This window comes from Triticum aestivum, chromosome 6D (genome assembly GCF_018294505.1).
Source record: "Triticum aestivum cultivar Chinese Spring chromosome 6D, IWGSC CS RefSeq v2.1, whole genome shotgun sequence".
NCBI classification, from domain to species: Eukaryota; Viridiplantae; Streptophyta; class Magnoliopsida; order Poales; family Poaceae; genus Triticum; species Triticum aestivum.
Genome location: NC_057811.1, coordinates 17,231,452 through 17,254,217, shown reverse-complemented (window position 1 = coordinate 17,254,217; position 22,766 = coordinate 17,231,452). Strand labels below are relative to the sequence as shown.

The following is a 22,766-nucleotide window of genomic DNA, read 5'->3' as shown; positions in this document are numbered from 1 at the left end:
GAGAAGGAAAACTAAAAAACAGAAATAAAAAAGTATATAAAAAGAATAAAAATGAATTAGAAAACAAGGGGCTCGACGACGATGGGCCGGCCCATTACCGTGTGCCGGGAGAAAAAGGGGAAGATCCAGGGATCCATCCCTGGTCTCCCGTGTGGACCACAGCGATCTTAGCCATCACATCACTTGTGTGCTCATGTTATGGAAGTGTATCAGTTTGTAAGAACAGAAACCGGTGGCGATTTTGAAATAAAAATGAATCATTTTTTCTTCACTTACCGGTGGCATGATGGGTAATTGTTGTCAATTTCCATGACGAACGGCCAGAAGCAATAATTCCTTTATTATTATTAGAAAAAAGATTACCTAAGACGTAAGATAAGATTTAGATGGCTGGTGCTACCGTGGAGGAAGAATTTATGGTTGAGAGGACACATCTTCCGGTAAAACCAGCGCGTAGCAGTGTGGAAAGGCTATGATATGATATCTGAGGTTTGGTACGAGCACAAAGAGACACCAAGATAAAGCAACAATAGACAAGTCAGACGGAAATCCATGGCTCAAACGAAAAGCTAGTGGAATACGCGTGCAATAGTCGTCGGTCCCTTTTACTCTTGTCGATCTCTCGATCGGGCAGGGACAACAACGGCCGGCGTCTACTTTGACTTGACTGGTCAACGATGATGGCGTGTCAGCAGGTGAATCGAAGCTAGCTTCGGCAGCGGCGATCACGAGGAAGATAGCGTGCGAAGACCATCATCTACTCCAAGTAGTCCTTGAGCTAATCAATGGCGGAGAAGTATTAATTAGGGCCCGTGTCTCATCTCTCGACCACAGTCTGACGACCCACATTGCATGCGCGCGATGGATCCAGCTCCAGCAGCCAGCAAGATGCGGTTCGACTCGCCGGCGTTCCGCGTCCATGAGGACGGCCGCGTGGAGCGCTTCTTTGGCACGGACACCACCGAGCCCGGCTTCGACGCGGCTACCGGCGTCACCTCCAAGGACGTCGTCCTCGACGGCGCCACCGGCGTCTTCTCCCGCCTCTACCTGCCCGCGCTCCCCGACGGCCCCGACCGCGGGAGGAGGCTGCCCATCCTCGTCTACTTCCACGGCGGCGGTCTGGTCCTCGGCTCGGCCGCCTCCCAGATGTACCACGGCTACCTCAACTCCGTCGTCTCAAGGGCCGGCGTCCTGGCCGTGTCCGTCGACTACCGCCTCGCGCCGGAGCACCCGATCCCGGCGGCCTACGAGGACTCCTGGATGGCGCTCAGCTGGGCCGCGTCGAGGGCCGACCCGTGGCTGTCGGAGCACGGCGACGCCGGCCGCATCTTCCTGGCCGGCGACAGCGGCGGCGCCAACATCGTCCACAACATGGCGATCATGGCCGGAAGTGCTGATGATGACAACGGTTTACCCGTGGGGGCGGTGGTGGAGCGGGTGATCCTGCTGCACCCCATGTTTGGCGGGAAGGAGCCGGTGGACGGCGAGGCGGCGGACACGAGATATCACATGGAGAAGCTCTGGGCCCTGATATGCCCGGACGGCGACGGTCTAGGGGTGGACGACCCGAGGCTGAACCCGATGGCTCCTGCGGCGCCGAGGTTGCGCGCGCTGGCTGGCCGGAGGCTGCTCGTCTGCTCGGCCGAGAGGGACTTCGCGCGGGCGAGGGCCGCCGCGTACTATCAGGCTGTCAAGGGGAGCGGGTGGCCTGGCACGGCGGAGTGGGTGGAGTCCCCGGGGGAGGAGCATGGGTTCTTCCTCCTCCAGCCGGAGCGCGACGAGTCGTCGGCCCTCATGGACCGGGTGGTCGCCTTCCTCTCCGGCGAATGATCTAAAGAAGATCGACTTTTCTGGTCAATAATAGATTTTTTTTACCGGTCAATAATACTTTACACAAACTGAAAAAGGGGTGCTGTTTGTGACGGGTCGGTGAATCTCAGCCCTTGATATGCCCTTCTTTAAATATCCAACGACCCACATTTTGTTTCATTCTTCAAAGAATCATACTTTTCTACGGCGGTGGAAAGCCGGGCAATGCACAAAGCCTGCTCTGTCTCCTCCGTGTCGATCGTGTAAACCATACTCACTCCACGATATTGCTCGGACTAGGATTAATTGTTTCTTTAGAGAACACCAGCTCTATACCTTAATTTAAGTTAATTTATTTAATAACTAGTACAAATGCTTGTGTGTTGCACCGGACGAAAAACTGCTTCGTGGGCCATTGTGCATCATTTTTTATATTCAATTAAGATAAACATCGATGATTACGTTAATTTTGGTAATTTTCTTATTTTTAATAAAAATTGAAAAACTATTTGGGCTTGTCCCAAACAAACACTTGACGTAGATAGTAGGACGTAGTCTCTCCTCTTAGTTAGAGATTTTTGTGATAAATTGCATATGCACATGGAACTATCCGTATAGATTGCACAAACATTATAAAGAAGGACCATCAGACTAATCAAAGTTTTAAATAACGACGAATGAGTCACTAGGAACATTATCAAGACATAGCAAAAGGGCTCGTGCGTTGCAGCGTGTACACAATAAGTTTGACAGTTTGTGTGGTATTAAAAAATGTAACTGTTGTGGTGCACTACTGATAACTCTTTATTTTGACGGCCCTCAAAATTATTCATAAAACCACTTCGACCTTGTTTGAACTTCACATCTAAAAATGGTTTTAGCACAAAACCATATATATCATGGCATCAGGCCATAGATATCACATGTTGCTCAAAGGCTTGTGAAAAAGATTTAAGTTTTTACGCTGTGATTTTTCTTCTGGTCAATATAAACAGACTGTGACAAGATGCTCGGCCACCAGAGGAATTTTCATACCGCTTCATGTTCCTCTTCAACTGCCTTGGTCCTTCATCAAGCAACATGTTGCTTGACACCACTTCCTGAAAGTTGAACAATATTAATTCTCTAGAAATTCCTTGGGATGTTTAGCTGCTTGAACAAATCAATAGAATTGGGGCTACATTTACAACACTTTCAAGCCAAAGAGTTAATTATCACGTAAGTTACTTAATGGCCATCCGAACATATTCCAGGTTGTAGGGGGTCACATCACATGACACTGTTGTTCTACACGGTGACATACAAAAACAACGACTGATTGGCTTGTCTGTATAATTAGAAGAATAGAAGCTTTTCAAGAGATCATCTCTTGGGAGTAATTAAGAATAAAGATAAAGCATTAAACAATTCCCTTAACAATCACAATGTGATTCTACCTTTACAAAATATTTGTATACAACTTTTTATTTTTTTAACACTTTTTACTTCTCCTGGTAAGTTGTAATGATGTAAATCGCTTCAGGTGGTAATCCTGCCTAAAATGTTAGATCAAGGTTGCAAAGAGAACCTTGTGGCACACTCACCTATGAGTAATGATTCGATAAAGATCGGCTTCTGCCTTTCGAGTAATGTTTAGATAATGTAAGGTTAGGATCCCATAATTCCCCCAATAAAGGATATCAAAATAATTCAACAATCTACAAATGATTATGATATACTCGTAGAAGAACTTGGAGATGTTCCCGTAAGAAGCAAGATTCCACCTTCTGCCATTGGCTTTTGGATGATATAATGACATGTATTTATAGGGTCTTCACTGCTGGCACGAGCAAGAAGCACGGAGAGTGGGCATGGCCGAGCAGCAAATAGGATGCAGCCTTGCCAGGGGTGGCGTAGGAACACACTGATAACCACGAATAGAAGTAGCAACAATCAGCTCAACTCACCTCACTTTGTAACAGAAAAATCACACCTACAATGGAAGCAACATAAGTACGTCACCATCCGTCCAACACCAAACCAATGAGCTTTTAGATCTGCGGACCTGCTATTTTGATGTGTTCACTGGAACAATGTACAGTCCGGTAAAAAGTAACGGTTGAAAATAATGCAGAATAATATTCTCTAGCTTAATATACAAAGGAAAATGAAAAGATCATTATGACAAACATGGGAAAGGTTTGAGATAGGTTCTATATCAGTGCTCAAAAAGCCATTGTCTAGCTCAGAAAGTCATTTTACTTTGATAGCATCATCAATTTAATCTTGATTTTCTCAAGTGAATAGCAATTCGTTATCTTCTGGCCTTCTGGAGTTATCTCTTCAAATCGCCACAGTCCCATTTATTTATGGCACCAGGATTTTACCGAGATTTTTCGTTTGAAAGTCCACAATCCCCTCTTTATTTATGACAACTAGGATTTTTCATTCCGCGGCCAACAATCTCCTCTATTTATGCCACCAGGAATTTTCATCTCACAATCTACAATTCCTTTTATTTATTCTTCCAACCGGATATTTATTTCTTTCCTACCCACAACTCACTCTTCGTTAGTTGCTTTGTAGGCTGCTTGTTAATTCTCATACTCACGAACACATACAAATTGATGAAATTAGGTGTAAAGAAGCAAGGTGGGACTATTTATTCTGTTAACAAACTTGTTTGATAAACATGTGTGGAATACGAGAAACTTGGCACGAAAACATCTCGTATGAAAAAAGAGGCCCATGCGAAGGCACAGCTGAAAGATGGACGCCACACGCAGTCGAGCGAAGACTCCAACCCACGCTTTGCATTAATTCCGCTACAAAAATTCATAGCATTATCTTTTTAATTTATTAGAATGTGGCACGTGCAAAGTACTGGCGGTTCTATATATATATATATATATATATATACATACATACATATATATATATGTATGTATGTATATATATATACATATATATATATATATATATATATATGTATATATATATATATATAATACAACAAAAACTTTCACAACAGCTAGGTTGCCCGATTGGTTATTTTTTAAAATTTGTAGCACCTGACATGACACATGGGAAGCTAACTGGGCTGAAGGCCCATGAAGCCAGCTAGCGTAGCGCCAAGCCCAGTAATTTTCACATACACTGAAGGAAACAAAGGAACTTTTTTATGTAATTATTAATACCACCTCGGATAGCAAAACATTTAAAAGAAAAATATGGGTGGATGGATGAAAAAGGGACGAAAGTACGGTGGTAAAAAGCGATCCGTGCTTTATTATTGGGTAGAGATAGAGAGGTAGAGATAGAGATTTCCGGACGCAAAAATCGTACCGCATTCATTCATTTTGGATATATCCGGACAGGTAGGGGTTAACGGTTGGTAATGATAGGATCCAACATAGCCCAAGTCCCGACGATGTGTGATTGCACGCTTGGATCTTGGGTACGATCCAACAGCCGGCCCACACGTAGATCCCCGATTCCACAAGGAACCTCTCGGATGCACCGCTTGTCTACGTGCATGCTCCCATTGTCTTCTACCCAAGCACACAAGAGTGAATCAGTCCAATTTGCTACGTACGCAACGCTGCCTCGTGAACATCGATCGTCCGTCGTCCATCCACGGCCATGTTAGTATACGTAGCCAAGCTCTCCACTCCACTGGGTAGGATAGATTAGATATAAAACAGATCCATACGGCCGTGTCTCCTGGCTGAGAAGAGATAAGCCAGCCGCATTGATCCATCGATCGATCGGGGTCAGGTATGGAGCTGCTGTCCAACCGCCCGGCGCACGCCTCTGTGCCGGACAAGTACGTCTTCCCGCCGGAGAAGCGCGCCGCCCTGCTCGACGACGCGCCCAGCTCCGACGTGGCGCTCCCCGTCGTCGACCTCAAGCGTGCCACCCTCTCCGACGCCGGCCGCCGCCGCCTCGTGGCCGAGGAGATCGTCAAGGCCGGCAAGGAGTTCGGCTTCTTCCAGGTATACATACGCTACAACTTATATTCGTACGTATGTTGTGTACTTCTGATCAATCTTGACATGTTTTCGGTCATGCGTGCGTGAACGTGATTGCTTGCAGGTGGTGAACCATGGCGTGGCGGAGGACGTGGTGCGGGCGTTCCGGGAGGCGTCGGCGGAGTTCTTCGCGATGCCGGCGGAGGAGAAGCTGCCCTACTGCTCCGACGACCAGAGCAAGCCCTTCCGCGTCGCCTCCAGCACCTCCTACGACCGGAACCAGACCCGCTACTGGCGTGACTACCTCAAGCTGCGTTGCCACCCGGTCTCCGACGAGCTCGTCGGCCACTGGCCGGCCAGGCCGGAGAGCTTCCGGACCTCCCTCGCCGAGTTCTCCGAACAGGTGCACGAGCTGGCGCAGACGCTGCTGCTGCTCATCGCCGAGGGGCTCGGCCTCGACGGCGGCTTCTTTGCGGGCGACCTCAGCGGCGGCGACACCCAGATGAACGTCAACTACTACCCGCCGTGCCCGGACCCGAGCGTCACGCTGGGCCTGCTCCCGCACTGCGACCGCCACCTCCTCACCGTGCTCTCCCAGGGCGACGTCGCCGGGCTCCAGGCGAGGTACCGCGGGCGGTGGCTGCTCGTCCGCCCGGTCCCGGGCGCCTTCATCATCAACTTCGGGCACCAGATGGAGATCGTCACCAACGGCGTGCTGGCGAGCGTGGAGCACCGCGCCCTCACCAACTCCGCCGTGGCGAGGATGTCCGTGGCGACGCTCATCATGCCCAAGATGGACTGCCTTATCGGCCCGGCGCCGGAGATGGTGAGCGAGGCGAATCCGCCCAAGTTCAGGGAGTTTGTGTTCAGGGAGTTCATGGCGGCGTACGACACCGCCGCTGCTAGCAGGGAGGACGTGCTGGAGTACTTCAGGATCCAACAACACTAGATCGATGCTGATGGATCTACATCTATGCCCAGACTTTCTTCCTAGCAGCTTGATGTACCAAATAAACAGCGGTTATGCTAAAACTCATTCAGCTGAGAAATTGTTTGGTCTCATTCACTTTGTCTGCCGTCAGATCTAATCACGCTGTGATTTGTTTTTTGTCGATGTGGTGAGCTTCGTAGCGACACGGCGCGGACCGTGAGTTGTTGGGCTAGCGGCCCATTATCTCTTTTTATGTCGCAGTTATTTTCGCTGACAATTAGCGCTTGTCAAAAAAGAAAAAGAGGTGAACTTGTCGTAGGTTTGTAAGGGTTGCTAGCTGTGGGTTACCTTGTCGCTCGTATGGGCCCTTTTCGGCCGTTTTCTTTTTTCTTTTTGCCGGGCCAAGCTGTGTTTTTACGAGCCTTTTCATTGACTGTTGGGATGGTTTGTCACTTGTGGCAATTTCCTCCATTGTAGCAGACCATTGTAGTCTAAAAAAAGCAGACCAATGTTTTGTTCCCTAAAAATATAGACTAATGTTTGCAATAAGTTTTATTTTCAGACAATAGTGTTTTTGTAATAAGTAAATTAATGTTGCATAATTGGCTTTTTGTTGCGTCCATGTTGTTTTTTCTCAACGCAATGTTTTGTTTGACCATGTATAATTTTTTCTCAATGCAATGTTTTGTATGTGTTAATTGACAATGTTTTTTGCATGTGTTTGTTTTGTTTGACCATGTATAATTTGTGTAATTGTTTTTTACAGGAAATTTGTTTTATAATTTTTTTGTACAAGAACTTGACACTTCAAAGGTGCAGAACCCCTTTCCCATTTTGCCGCTGATTTTTGTTGTCTAGGCCGTTTTTTCTCAATACAATGTTTTTTTCGCTCTTTCATATTCTTATGTTTTCTTCTATTCGAGAGAAAGAGGGAGTGGTGATACGAAAGGGTCCGACTTTTTAATTATTTTCTATTTGTTTTTATAGTTTTACTATTACTCATACGGCTTGTCCTCTGTGTGTAACTGCACGAGTTGTCAAATTATGTGTAATCAAAAAGAGCCGTGGCATAAATTTTCTAATGTTCAACCAATTAATTTTATAGTTAAAATTTTGCTTTCATTATTATTATTTCTGGAAGGGTGTTTATTATTTAGGGGTGCAGGTGGGGGGGGGGGGTGTTTGTAGTTGCAACCACTATAACTAGTCCTACTCAACCGCAACTGCAAGGGGTATAAAGCGACCACAACTAGGGTTGTGGAGGGTTGTCGGAGGTTATCAACGTTGGGCCTTTTTTTAGGGGGGGGGGGTTGTTTGTAGTTGCAACCGCCACAACTTAACTACAACTGCAAGTCGTCCTACTCAAGTGCAACTTCAAGGGGATAAAGCAATGGCAGCCAGGGTTGGGGGAGGTTGTCGGGGGGGGGGGTGCGGGGGTGTCGGCCGTGGGTGGGTTTTCTAGGGGGGGTGGGGGTTGTTTGTAGTTGCACCTGTACCCCCCTAGTTGTGTGCCCGTACTCTTGTTGGGTCCTATTCGTGGCCCCCAGCTGCAAGTTGACCATCAACTCGCAACTACGGGGATGTGTGCTGTGTGTGTGTGTGTGTGTCGAGGGTCCCCAATTGCATGTCGGTAACCGACTTGCAACTAGGAGTGTTGTGTGTGTTTGTCTATTTGTCAAGGGGTCCCTAGTTGCATGTCAAACATCGACTCGCAACTAGGGCCCAAGTTGCATGTCGATAATTGACTCGCAACTGGGGTGTGTGTGTGTTATTTTTATGAAAGTGTCCCTAGTTGAATGTCAACCATTGACTCGCAACTAGGTGTGTGCGTGTGTGTATTGTGGAGAACCCCCAGTTGCAAGTTGACCATCGACTCGCAACTAGGGGGTACATGTGTGTGTGTGTGTGTGTGTATGTTTTGTCGTGGTCCCTAGCTGCATGTCAATAATTGACTCGCAACTAGAAGTGCGTGCATGTGTGTGTGTCTTTTTGTCAAGGGGCCCCCAGTTGCATCTCAACCGCCGACTTGTAACTAGGGTGTGTGTGTGTTTGTTGAGGACCCCTAGTTGCAAGTTGCCCATCGACTCGCAACTAGGGGATGTGTGCGTGTGTGTGTGTGTGTGTGTGTGTTTTATTCGTGGCCCCCAGTTGCAAGTTGACCATCGACTCGCAACTAGGGGGAGATGTGTGTGTGTGTGTGTGTGTGTGTGTGGAGGGTCCCCAATTACATGTCGATAACCGACTTGCAACTAGAGGTGTGTGTGTGTGTCTTTTTGTCAAGGGGTCCCTAGTTGCATGTCAAGCATCGACTCGCAACTAGGGTCCCCAGTTGCATGTCAAGCATCGACTCACAACTAGGGTCCAACTAGGATCCCTAGTTGCATGTCGATAATCGACTCGCAACTGGGGTGTGTGTGCTTCTTTTATTAAAGTGTCGCCAGTTGAATGTCAACCATCCACTCGCAACTAGGTGTGTGTGTGTTTGTTGAGAACCCCCAGTTGCAAGTTGACCATCGACTCGCAACTAGGGAGATGTGTGTGTGTGTGTGTGTGCGTGTGTGTGTGTGGAGGGTCCCCAACTAGGAGTGTCGTGTGTTTTTCTATTTGTCAAGGGGTCCCTAGTTGCATGTCAAGCATCAACACGCAAGTAGGGGATGTGTGTTTGTTGTGGATCCCCAATTGCAAGTTGCCCATCGACTCGCAACTAGGGTTGTGTGTGTGTGCATGCGTGTGTGTGTGTGTGTGTGTGTGTGTGTGTGTTTTATTCATGGCCCCTAGTTGCAAGTTGACCATCAACTCGCAACTAGGGGGTTGTGTGTCTATTGAGGACCCCCAGTTGCAAGTTGCCCATCGACTCGCAATTAGGGGGTGTTGTGTGTGTGTGTGTGTGTGTGTTTTATTCGTGTCCCCTAGTTGCAAGTTGACCATCAACTCGCAACTAGGGGTCTTGTGTGTGTCTTTTGTTGTGGCCCCCAGTTGCAACCCGCTCATCGACTCGCAACTAAGGATGTGTGTGTGTGTGTGTTTTGTTGTGGCCCCCAGTTGCACCCCGCTCATCGACTCGCAACTAAGGATGTGTGTCTGTCTATGTGTGTGTGTGTGTGTGTGTGTAGAGGGTCACTAGTTGCATGTTGATAACCGACTCACAACTAGAGGTGTGTGTATGTCTTTTTGTCAAGGGTCCCCAGTTGCATGTTGACCATCAAACTCGCAACTAGCAGGTGTGTGTTTGTTGAGAACCCCCAATTGCAAGTTGACCATCAACTCGCAACTATGGTGTGTGTGTGTGTGTGTGTGTGTGTGTGTGTGTGTATTTCTCAAGGGATCCCCAGTTGCATGTCAAGCATCGACTCACAACTAGGGGGTGTGTGTGTTTGTTGAGGACCCCCAATTGCAAGTTGACCATCAACTCGCAACTAGGGGATGTGTGTGTGTGTGTGTGTGTGTTGACGGTCCCCAATTGCATGTTGATAACCGGCTTGCACTAGAGGGGTGTGTGTGTGTGTGTGTCTTTTTCTCAAGGGGTCCCCAGTTGCATGTCAAGCATCGACTCACAACTAGGGGGGTGTGTGTTTGTTGAGGACCCCCAGTTGCAAGTTGCCCATCGACTCGCAACTAGGGGTGTATGTGTGTGTGTGTGTTTGTTGAGGGTCCCCAATTGCAAGTTGCCCATCGACTCGAAACTAGAGGGGTGTGTGTTTGTTGACAAGAGTTCACAAAAACCGGGCACATGCAACTGGGGACCCTTGAGAAAACGCCTGTACTCATCATACTCAGTCGTACAACTGCAACTCATCATACTCAGGCGCAACTGCAAGAGGTATGAAGCGCCCGCAACTGAGTTGGGAGAGGGTTGTCGGTGGTTATCGACGGTTTTATCTTAGCATCACATAGGTGTGGTTTCTATCATTTCCCTTGACGGTGGGTGCATACAAGCACTTTTCATTTTGGCCCCTTTTTGTGTTTTATTTCTCGGAATGCACAAACCATCTCTGGTATTTCCCGCATGAAAACACATAATGTTTTTGAATATATATATATATATATATATATATATATATATATATATATATATATATATATATATATATATATATATATATATTTGATCCTAGTTTCACACCATTGAACGCTTATAGTTGTATCATCGTGGATCATACACAATAATTTATTTTGATATAGTCGCCAGCAAACATTACTCGTGCAACTAACTTTTCTTCTTATATCATTTTTTGTTTACATTTGTTTCTTTACTATATATTTTGTTGCCTTGAGTGAAAAAACAACTATAAATGCCTCGGCTTAATGAACACAATATATCAGGCAAAACTATTTTTAATTTGCAATCCAGGAGGAAGCTGTAATTTTTCAAAGTTTCCTCTTTTGTTAGTGACACACACATGCAAATCTTCATGTGATTGTTGACCGAGCATGAAAGTCGTCAGCTTGTGGCCAGCCCTTTTTGTCGCGACGTTGTGCAGCCCGAGTAATTGACAGACAGAAAGGAAAAATTTAGCGTGACGCCCCATCCACAACACCCCACACACAAGTAGACTTGCAAGCCAATTTTTTTCCATTGTCAGGTTAGTATCCACTGTATGTCAAGACAACACTCACGCCGGAATTACAACAAGCGTTCAGTGCAAAAAAAAATGATTTTCTAACTTTTTAATATATTTTTTAAGAAAAACTGGGTGCAGTGCGCGCTTAATATACTGGCTAAGTACATAGTTACAAGAAAAATAGGAAAATCGTGTGGCAATGGACTAATAATATGCTCATCCAATTCATAGATGGTTGTAGGCCTATTTTTTGTTCCAAATGGATTGAATACACATACACACACAAAAAATAAAAATAAAAGAGAGACACGGACAAGCCTGGACACACAGTTCAGCCCACTAATGGCCCATAACGACCGCACCTGGAAAGAAAACCAGCCGCCTATCGAGGCATAAGCTATCGATCACGGTGCCTAAAAAAAACCTATCGATCACGGAGGTACAATACCAGTATCAATACATGATGATGTCATCCTGATGTCATCCGAATGAGACCAAACTATATCTCATTCAACTGAGTTCCAGGCGCTCCCAACAGCGGTTTTGCTAAAACTCATTCAGCTGAGAAATTGTTTGGTCTCATTCACTTTGTCTGCCGTCAGATCTAATCACGCTGTGATTTGTTTTTTGTCGATGTGGTGAGCTTCGTAGCGACACGGCGCGGACCGTGAGTTGTTGGGCTAGCGGCCCATTATCTCTTTTTATGTCGCAGCTATTTTCGCTGACAATTAGCGCTTGTCAAAAAAGAAAAAGAGGTGAACTTGTCGTAGGTTTGTAAGGGTTGCTAGCTGTGGGTTACCTTGTCGCTCGTATGGGCCCTTTTCGGCCGTTTTCTTTTTTCTTTTTGCCGGGCCAAGCTGTGTTTTTACGAGCCTTTTCATTGACTGTTGGGATGGTTTGTCACTTGTGGAAATTTCATCCATTGTAGCAGACCATTGTAGTCTAAAAAAAAAGCAGACCAATGTTTTGTCCCTAAAAATATAGACTAATGTTTGCAATAAGTTTTATTTTCAGACAATAGTGTTTTTGTAATAAGTAAATTAATGTTGCATAATTGGCTTTTTGTTGCGTCCATGTTGTTTTTTCTCAACGCAATGTTTTGTTTGACCATGTATAATTTTTTCTCAATGCAATGTTTTGTATGTGTTAATTGACAATGTTTTTTGCATGTGTTTGTTTTGTTTGACCATGTATAATTTGTGTAATTGTTTTTTACAGGAAATTTGTTTTATAATTTTTTTTGTACAAGAACTTGACACTTCAAAGGTGCAGAACCCCTTTCCCATTTTGCCGCTGATTTTTGTTGTCTAGGCCGTTTTTTCTCAATACAATGTTTTTTCGCTCTTTCATATTCTTATGTTTTCTTCTATCCGAGAGAAAGAGGGAGTGGTGATACGAAAGGGTCCGACTTTTTAATTATTTTCTATTTGGTTTTATAGTTTTACTATTACTCATACGGCTTGTCCTCTGTGTGTAACTGCATGAGTTGTCAAATTATGTGTAATCAAAAAGAGCCGTGGCATAAATTTTCTAATGTTCAACCAATTAATTTTATAGTTAAAATTTTGCTTTCATTATTATTATTTCTGGAAGGGTGTTTATTATTTAGGGGTGCAGGTGTGGGGGGGGGGTGTTTTGTAGGAGATATGCCCTAGAGGCAATAATAAATGATATTATTTATCTCCGAGTTCATAATTATGTTTATGTTCCATGCTATAACTGCAATGATTCTCGAGTCTGCAATATCCACGAGGCTCGGAGGAAGACTCATATGCACGTGTGGAATAATAAACGGTAAGAAGTATTCCTAGTCTGGCCTCTAAGACTAGCTCAAGTGTTGCATGATGATTCTGTTTTCCTGGTCATGGGCATGTCTATGCCAGCAACTTTGAGGGCACAATGTTAAGAGAACATTTGTGGTGAATCGACCCGGATTGATGTTATGCTATGAGATTCATTCGTCACAAGTTTATTGGTACATAACACAGAGATGGTTAACGTTTGCATGATTCCTTAGACCATGAGAGTATCGAGTTTCTTCATGCTTGCTTCATGAACTTTGGGGTTTGTTAAACGTCATCCGTAAATGGGTGGCTATTACGGCGGCTTACGGGTTCATGGAAAAGTGTGTCAAGTAACTTGATAGCTCAAGATTGGGATTTGCTCCTCCGACGATGGAGAGATATCTCTGGGCCCTCTCGGTGTTACGGTATCCATCATCGTCTGGCCAGACACTTTGTGATTTGATCACGGGGATGCCGGAACACGATAACGAGAAAAGAGAACAATACCGGTAACGAGGTAACTAGCATAGTGGACAAGTTGTTGATCCACGGGAATGCCAACATGTCTCACCTCGGGTATTTGTAACATATCGCGAAGCAACAGGAATAGCACACGGCAACTGGAGGTTCACTCGAATATTTATTCGTGTGGGTATAGGGGTCAATATGGGTGTCCACGGCTCCGATGTTGATCATTGATCGGAAGGGGTTCCGGGTCATGTCTATACTTCACCGAACCTATAGGGTCACACGCTTAAGGGTCATCTATCTGCTGAATACTAGACAGGGAGTCTGAGAGAAAATCACCGAAAAAGTTTCGGACACCGAAAAGTTTCGGACAGCGGAATCGTACCGCAGAGAGAGGTCATCGGATAAGTTTCGATGATACCGAAAAGTTGTTTCGGGATACACCATTAAGTCAAATTGGTTTCGGCACATGCCTGATAATTCTTGGAGGATGCCAGAATCATTCTGGAAGCTTTTTGGAATTTTCTGAGATAAAAACCGGAAATGTTCCGGAGCTGCCGGAGCCACTTCAGATGCGTTTCGCAGATGAAAATCACTAAAACCGGAATTGTTTCGGAACGCGTTGAAAATCATTTTAGTGGGTACTGGAAATGTTCTTAGCCCACATAAATATTTTCAGTTCGATCAGACGCTGAAAAATGTCGTCGTGAATAGTGAAAATCAGCTTTATGGTTACTTTATGGAAAGCCACCTTTTGGGGCTTTGCTCCAAAAGATCTTGGGGATGACATGGATGGATAGGAGCCATTTTTTGGGCCCCTCATGGGGGTGTGGCCGGCCACATGGGGTATCCCCCCTTGGGGACCCTCTTGTTCCTTGGTTTCACTCCTAGGTCCTTGTGGAAGGACTTCATTCATGTGCATTTTGGGTTTTTTGTGAAACTACCCTACCCCCTTGGGATTTCCTATAAATAGAGGTGGAGGGGCAGCCCTCCACACTCATCCCTTGCTCTCATACACATGCCATGCATTATCTGGCTTCTTCTCTCCCTCCCACGAAAAGAGTTTCGTAGAGCCGTAAGGCTGTCTGGGTTCCGGCAGGAACTAGTTCTGGACGGCGAAGCCCTGCCGGATAGATGACACCGTATGTGTGCAACTCTGTAGAGAGATCGTAGTTTCGGTCTTAGTTCGTGAGTGCCTCCCGAAGGGCTGTCCGTGTGACCGTCCGAGTTTCGAAGGTCCTCCCGAAGGGCTGTCCGAGTGACCGTTCGAGTTTCGAAGGTCCTCCCGAAGGGCTGTCCGCGACACCGTCCGGGGGGCTGTTCGACCGCCTCCCGGAGGGCTGTCTGAGGAGCAGATGAGGGTATACATCCTCGCGGTTGGGAGGTTGTAAATCCTAGCTGCGGGGATCTGCACCGCCGATCGTCATCGACTCTACTTCCCGCTGCGCTACGAGTCGGTAACGAAAAAGATCAAACCATGTATGCAGTCTCCATAGTGGTCCTGGGCTGGTGCGTAGGTCGGAAATTTTTTGTTTTCTGCTGCGTTACCCTACATGTTTGTAGTTGCAACCACTATAAATAGTCCTACTCAACCGCAACTGCAAGGGGTATAAAGCGACCACAACTAGGGTTGTGGAGGGTTGTCGGAGGTTATCAACGTTGGGCCTTTTTTTAGGGGGGGGGGGGGGTTGTTTGTAGTTGCAACCGCCACAACTTAACTACAACTGCAAGTCGTCCTACTCAAGTGCAACTTCAAGGGGATAAAGCAATGGCAGCCAGGGTTGGGGGAGGTTGTCGGGGGGGGTGTCGGCCGTGGGTGGTTTTTTTAGGGGGGTGGGGGTTGTTTGTAGTTGCACCTGTACCCCCCTAGTTGTGTGCCTGTACTCTTGTTGGGTCCTATTCGTGGCCCCCAGCTGCAAGTTGACCATCAACTCGCAACTACGGGGATGTGTGTTGTGTGTGTGTGTGTCGAGGGTCCCCAATTGCATGTCGGTAACCGACTTGCAACTAGGAGTGTTGTGTGTGTTTGTCTATTTGTCAAGGGGTCCCTAGTTGCATGTCAAGCATCGACTCGCAACTAGGGCCCAAGTTGCATGTCGATAATTGACTCGCAACTGGGGGGTGTGTGTGTGTTATTTTTATGAAAGTGTCCCTAGTTGAATGTCAACCATTGACTCGCAACTAGGTGTGTGCGTGTGTGTATTTGTGGAGAACCCCCAGTTGCAAGTTGACCATCGACTCGCAACTAGGGGGTACATGTGTGTGTGTATGTTTTGTCGTGGTCCCCAGCTGCATGTCAATAATCGACTCGCAACTAGAAGTGCGTGCATGTGTGTGTGTCTTTTTGTCAAGGGGCCCCCAGTTGCATCTCAACCACCGACTTGTAACTAGGGTGTGTGTGTGTTTGTTGAGGACCCCTAGTTGCAAGTTGCCCATCGACTCGCAACTAGGGGATGTGTGTGTGTGTGTGTGTGTTTTATTCGTGGCCCCCAGTTGCAAGTTGACCATCGACTCGCAACTAGGGGGAGATGTGTGTGTGTGTGTGTGGAGGGTCCCCAATTACATGTCGATAACCGACTTGCAACTAGAGGTGTGTGTGTGTGTCTTTTTGTCAAGGGGTCCCTAGTTGCATGTCAAGCATCGACTCGCAACTAGGGTCCCCAGTTGCATGTCAAGCATCGACTCACAACTAGGGTCCAACTAGGATCCCTAGTTGCATGTCGATAATCGACTCGCAACCGGGGTGTGTGTGCTTCTTTTATTAAAGTGTCGCTAGTTGAATGTCAACCATCCACTCGCAACTAGGTGTGTGTGTGTGTTTGTTGAGAACCCCCAGTTGCAAGTTGACCATCGACTCGCAACTAGGGAGATGTGTGCGTGTGTGTGTGTGCGTGTGTGTGTGTGTGGAGGGTCCCCAACTAGGAGTGTCGTGTGTTTTTCTATTTGTCAAGGGGTCCCTAGTTGCATGTCAAGCATCAACTCGCAAGTAGGGGATGTGTGTTTGTTGTGGATCCCCAATTGCAAGTTGCCCATCGACTCGCAACTAGGGGGTGTGTGTGTGCATGCGTGTGTGTGTGTGTGTGTGTGTGTGTGTGTGTTTTATTCATGGCCCCCAGTTGCTAGTTGACCATCAACTCGCAACTAGGGGGTTGTGTGTCTATTGAGGACCCCCAGTTGCAAGTTGCCCATCGACTCGCAATTAGGGGGTGTTGTGTGTGTGTGTGTGTGTGTGTTTTATTCGTGTCCCCTAGTTGCAAGTTGACCATCAACTCCCAACTAGGGGTCTTGTGTGTGTCTTTTGTTGTGGCCCCTAGTTGCAACCCGCTCATCGACTCGCAACTAAGGATGTGTGTGTGTGTGTGTGTGTTTTGTTGTGGCCCCCAGTTGCACCCCGCTCATCGACTCGTAACTAAGGAGGCGTGTCTGTCTATGTGTGTGTGTGTGTAGAGGGTCACTAGTTGCATGTTGATAACCGACTCACAACTAGAGGTGTGTGTATGTCTTTTTGTCAAGGGTCCCCAGTTGCATGTTGACCATCAAACTCGCAACTAGCAGGTGTGTGTTTGTTGAGAACCCCCAATTGCAAGTTGACCATCAACTCGCAACTATGGTGTGTGTGTGTGTGTGTGTGTGTGTGTGTGTATTTCTCAAGGGATCCCCAGTTGCATGTCAAGCATCGACTCACAACTAGGGGGTGTGTGTGTTTGTTGAGGACCCCCAATTGCAAGTTGACCATCAACTCGCAACTAGGGGATGTGTGTGTGTGTGTGTTGACGGTCCCCAATTGCATGTTGGTAACCGGCTTGCACTAGAGGGGTGTGTGTGTGTGTGTGTCTTTTTCTCAAGGGGTCCCCAGTTGCATGTCAAGCATCGACTCACAACTAGGGGGGTGTGTGTTTGTTGAGGACCCCCAGTTGCAAGTTGCCCATCGACTCGCAACTAGGGGTGTATGTGTGTGTGTGTTTGTTGAGGGTCCCCAATTGCAAGTTGCCCATCGACTCGAAACTAGAGGGGTGTGTGTTTGTTGACAAGAGTTCACAAAAACCGGGCACATGCAACTGGGGAACCCTTGAGAAAACGCCCGTACTCATCATACTCAGTCGTACAACTGCAACTCATCATACTCAGGCGCAACTGCAAGAGGTATGAAGCGCCCGCAACCGAGTTGGGAGAGGGTTGTCGGTGGTTATCGACGGTTTTATCTTAGCATCACATAGGTGTGGTTTCTATCATTTCCCTTGACGGTGGGTGCATACAAGCACTTTTCATTTTGGCCCCCTTTTGTGTTTTATTTCTCGGAATGCACAAACCATCTTTGGTATTTCCCGCATGAAAACACATAATGTTTTTGAATATATATATGTGTGTGTATATATATATATATATATATATATATATATATATATATATATATATATATATATATATTTGATCCTAGTTTCACACCATTGAACGCTTATAGTTGTATCATCGTGGATCATACACAATAATTTATTTTGATATAGTCGCCCAGCAAACATTACTCGTGCAACTAACTTTTCTTCTTATATCATTTTTTTGTTTACATTTGTTTCTTTACTATATATTTTGTTGCCTTGAGTGAAAAAACAACTATAAATGCCTCGGCTTAATGAACACAATATATCAGGCAAAACTATTTTTAATTTGCAATCCAGGAGGAAGCTGTAATTTTTCAAAGTTTCCTCTTTTGTTAGTGACACACACATGCAAATTTTCATGTGATTGTTGACCGAGCATGAAAGTCGTCAGCTTGTGGCCAGCCCTTTTGTTGCGACGTTGTGCAGCCCGAGTAATTGACAGACAGAAAGGAAAAATTTAGCGTGACGCCCCATCCACAACACCCCACACACAAGTAGACTTGCAAGCCAATTTTTTTCCATTGTCAGGTTAGTATCCACTGTATGTCGAGACAACACTCACACCGGAATTACAACAAGCGTTCAGTGCAAAAAAAATGATTTTCTAACTTTTTAATATATTTTTTAAGAAAAACTGGGTGCAGTGCGCGCTTAATATACTGGCTAAGTACATAGTTACAAGAAAAATAGGAAAATCGTGTGGCAATGGACTAGTAATATGCTCATCCAATTCATAGATGGTTGTAGGCCTATTTTTTGTTCCAAATGGATTGAATACACATACACACACAAAAAATAAAAATAAAAGAGAGACACGGACAAGCCTCGACACACAGTTCAGCCCACTAATGGCCCATATTAACGACCGCACCTGGAAAGAAAACCAGCCGCCTATCGAGGCATAAGCTATCGATCACGGTGCCTCAAAAAAAACCTATCGATCACGGAGGTACAATACCAGTATCAATACATGATGATGTCATCCTGATGTCATCCGAATGAGACCAAACTATATCTCATTCAGCTGAGTTCTAGGCGCTCCCAATAAACAGAGCTCCTAAGCGTTGAACTCTCGTGTGGTTGCATCTTCTTGATGCCATGCCACAAATTAATGAACTTTCGTATGTGCTTTTGTCTATGGTTATGTGCATCAATCCATGAAGAATCCAAGGGTAATCCTCCCTTTCGAGGAAAAGAAATGTGGACCTGTGCATGGTTGCGTACGTAGAGATGGTGCTAAAAATCAATAAAGCTTTCATCATCTTTTTTTTTTCTTCAAAAGACCAAATAAAACAAAGGGAAATGGCAAATTGTATGGAGTGTCTTGCAATGGTGCCTTCAACTTTGGGAATGCACTCGATAATGCTGATGAATTCTTTGGCTCATAGTTACCCAGATTTTTTTGGGTCTCGAGGTTGGCACCATCGGATATTTCGTTTCCAGTGATGGCCATACCCGGCATCAAGAAAGAAACATTCAGGTGTCCCAGGTGTGAACCATATTTTGGGCCTCTAGAGTGATGAGGGTAGCGGGTTCTGATGTGATCCGATCTTTCCTTTGTGTAAACAAGGATGTTATGCGTACTAGTAGAATGCACATACGTTGCCACGGGCAATGGATATTTGTTTTTTCAGTTAAAATATAAGATATTGCATGTCAAACTTCAAATGTATAGAAATGATCTTGCATTATTCAACAAAAAATTGAAAAAGAAATATTTTTTGACATTATGAACAAAAATTTAAAACACGTTTTTTTCAAAAAAACCTGAATATTTAGAGACATAAACATTTTTTCTACTTATGAGCAACTTTTGAAACCACGAACATTTTTCAAAATCCCTGAATACATTTTTCGAATTTATGAATTTATTTACCTTGAATGTTTGTTGAAAAAAGTTGAATTTGTGAACAAATTTTGAAACCATGAACATGTTTTAAAATTCGTGAATATTTTATGAATTTTCAAACAATTTTTGGAAACTAAAATAGTTTTTTACTTGGTGAACAATATTTGAAAGACACTGTAATTTTATAATCCCAACAAATTTTAGAATGTGACAATTTTTTGTATTTAAGAACGAAATTTTAAAAACAATCCTTTTTTTGAACTTTTAAAGAAAAATCAAAAATTAAACATTTTTTGAAAAGGAAAAGTATATCTTGAAAAGTAAATTTTTTATAAAGGAACAAAAAAGGAAAAAAAATCAAAAAGACACAAAGAAGGAAAAAAGGAAAATTAACAGGAAAGGAAGAAGAATACAGGAAAACAAAAAAAGAACTAGAAAACTGGTAAAGGAAACAAAACTGGCTCGCTCCCTGAAGTTAAATGGACTGGCCCACTACTAGGGACGGAACGGTTCGTGTGTGCGTGCTCTTGACATTTTTGCGCAGAGAGGGTCATATAGGGTTAGCAAACCAGCGACTCCTCACGAAATTGGATTCCACTCCTATATGACGCCAAAATCACTAGTCAAGGATTACTCCTTGCAAAGGTCGCTCTTTCTCAGCCGTCGCAGATTGCGTCGGCTATAGTCTATAGCCGGCGTCTCAAGCACACTAGCTCGCTCCTCAAATATTATTTCACTGTTCAATCAGCGTCGGTGAAAGATGGGCACGTGAACCCGCGTCATGAGGGCAACTTCGGTGGCTCACTCCGGCGAGAGCGCGGCCGCAGCCGCCATGCGCGTGCTAACAAGGTGCATGAGCGCGGCCGCAATCTGCGACCGGGCGGCCAAGGCAGCCCAAACGGCCGCTGTTGCTTCTCAGGTGGCGGCAGCAACATCTGCCTCGGGGATAGTAACTGGCGAGAGCGGCACATCAGCTGTCTGTTCCGCTGCGGCGGCCTTAGCCCTGATGGAGGCCGCCCACGACCATGTCGAGGCCGCCCACGCCCAGCTCGTGGCGGTCACCGCTCAAATCGAACGAAACTTCTCCGACAACGGTCGGCAACCCACGGCCGAAGAGTTGGCAATCGCCGAGAGCATTCGAGCAGCCGTCGGTTCCTCCGCCGCATACCTTGCGACGACGGAGCCCGTCCAAGCCCAGATCGTGGCCGCCCACGCCCAGCTCGTGGTGGCCTTTTCCAAAGAGACGGGGGACGCAGATGGTGAGATGCTTGCCGAGTATGTTGCGATGAATGCCATGGAGCCCCTTCCCCAGGAGACCGTCGGGCGCGAGCTGGACATGGAGGCGGCGGAGGAGATCGACGAGCACCAGTCGTAGTACTACTCTTTGTTTTGTTTAATTAAGAGCGGCGGTCTTAAATTTGTTAGAGTAATGTTTAGGTCAGCTAGCTCTATTTAATTGCTGAACTTGCTCGATTAAGAAGTGTGGGTGTGTTGTAGTCTCCTCTGTGTACCCAAATTATGCAATGACGTGGATGACCACTGTAACCAGGGAAATTCGAACCAAAATTTTTGACGTTAAAACTCATCACACACGGGTTAAGCTATCTGAATCGTTTGTGATGTTCACATATCGTACACAGTTCTGAATAAGGGACCGTGTCTGATGACACTTTGCGCGCCAGTTTTTTCGCTGAAGCGATTTCAAATTTTCAGCTTCCGCGGAAACATCTACCTCCCCGCCCCCTCCCCCTTACCAAAAGCCACATTTCCCTTGTTTCTGCCTTCCTTCCAAGTTGAAACCTTCACTCTTTGCTTACAGCGCGGTCTCCTCGCCAGCGACCCTCCTTCACGCAGCTCGGCCTCGTCTATCCAGGCAGGTAATCCACACCCGACCCCCATTCTCCTCCTCCTTCCACATCCCACATGCCCCGACCGTCGGCGCGACACCTTCCACCCAAATCACTGACCCCTCCACCAAATAAGTGCCGCCCTAAGCCATGGTGCACACAGTATAGCCAGGTTCTCAAGGAGCATTTGGCAGCAGAGAAGCAAATCGCGGTCGCACACGCGTATGAGGTCGCGATGGCTGCCTTTCGTGCCGACCCCCAGATCTTGGAGGAGCACCTTGCCATTTGCTAGCTATGCCGGTTAAGCATGCTCGGTTTACCCGTTGCGTGTGCTGCTCCTACCTTGCCTTCACAAATTCTAGTGAATTGTGTTATCTAATTTTACCATGCAATCTATTGCTCTAGTGTATATGTTCTATATGTCGTGCAGTGTGGTGCTCACTTATTAACTGTTTTGTTAATTAGTTATCGTCTTCAGTTAAATGTTTGGTCCACTTATGCAAATGTGATGTTCAATTCTTCAGGCTGCAATTTTGTATTGTCTTCCATGTGAGAAATAAATCGAATTTATCTTTACAAAATACATGAGAAACGAATACAATTGCTATATTTCCAAGTTGTCAAACATGCTTGGTTTGGTTATACATTGTGAAATGTGGTGCCCAGTTAACATTTGGTTCATTTGTCTTGTGGTGTTTATTTAACTGTTTGGTTCAATTCTGCAATGTGATGTTCAATAGTTGTGGGTACATTCTGTTATTGTATACCATATGAGGAATAAATTGAATTTGGCTGTAGTAAATACATGAGAAACAAATACAATTGCTATATTTCCAAGTTGTTAAGCATGCTTGGTTTGGTTAACTGTCTGATCTTATATTAGGAGTATGTTATATTGTGCAATGTGGTGCTCAGTTAATGTTTGGTTCATTTGTTGTGGTGTTTAGTTAACTGCTTGGTTCAATTCTGCATTGCGATGTCCAATTGTCGTGGGTAAAATTTTGTATTGTTGTGCATGTGAGGAATAAATCGAATTTAAGTCTCTATAGCTTAGCTCTTTCATTGCATGTATATATAACTAGTTGACCCGTTGCGCCAAATGGCGCAGAGACCCGCTAAAGCCATGTTGTCGATGAAAATAGTTTCATTTTGCAAGGACATATTCGCTATTGGTAGTAGAAAGCCTA

The 22,766-nt window shown here is 45.6% G+C and overlaps 2 protein-coding genes across 2 annotated transcripts; both read left to right on the top strand.

Annotated features, from left to right (window-relative positions):
* The first annotated feature begins 685 nt into the window (after nt 1-685).
* LOC123143123 (2-hydroxyisoflavanone dehydratase) lies at nt 686-1,989 on the top strand. The gene has a single exon (XM_044561954.1). It carries the CDS (start codon nt 853-855, stop codon nt 1,828-1,830), a length of 978 nt encoding a protein of 325 aa, XP_044417889.1. The 5' UTR covers nt 686-852; the 3' UTR covers nt 1,831-1,989.
* Nucleotides 1,990-5,372: 3,383 nt separating this feature from the next.
* LOC123143122 (2'-deoxymugineic-acid 2'-dioxygenase-like) lies at nt 5,373-6,873 on the top strand. The gene is made up of 2 exons (XM_044561953.1): nt 5,373-5,783; nt 5,884-6,873. Exons 1-2 carry the CDS (start codon nt 5,568-5,570, stop codon nt 6,706-6,708), a joined length of 1,041 nt encoding a protein of 346 aa, XP_044417888.1. The 5' UTR covers nt 5,373-5,567; the 3' UTR covers nt 6,709-6,873.
* Nucleotides 6,874-22,766: the final 15,893 nt, after the last annotated feature.

Excerpts from the sequence above, each read along its gene's own strand:
- LOC123143122 (XM_044561953.1), top strand. The coding sequence starts at position 5,568 with ATGGAGCTGCTGTCCAACCGCCCGGCGCACGCCTCTGTGCCGGACAAG. Across the intron at positions 5,784-5,883 it reads AGGAGTTCGGCTTCTTCCAG|GTGGTGAACCATGGCGTGGC; the intron begins GTATACATACGC and ends GATTGCTTGCAG.
- LOC123143123 (XM_044561954.1), top strand. The coding sequence starts at position 853 with ATGCGCGCGATGGATCCAGCTCCAGCAGCCAGCAAGATGCGGTTCGAC.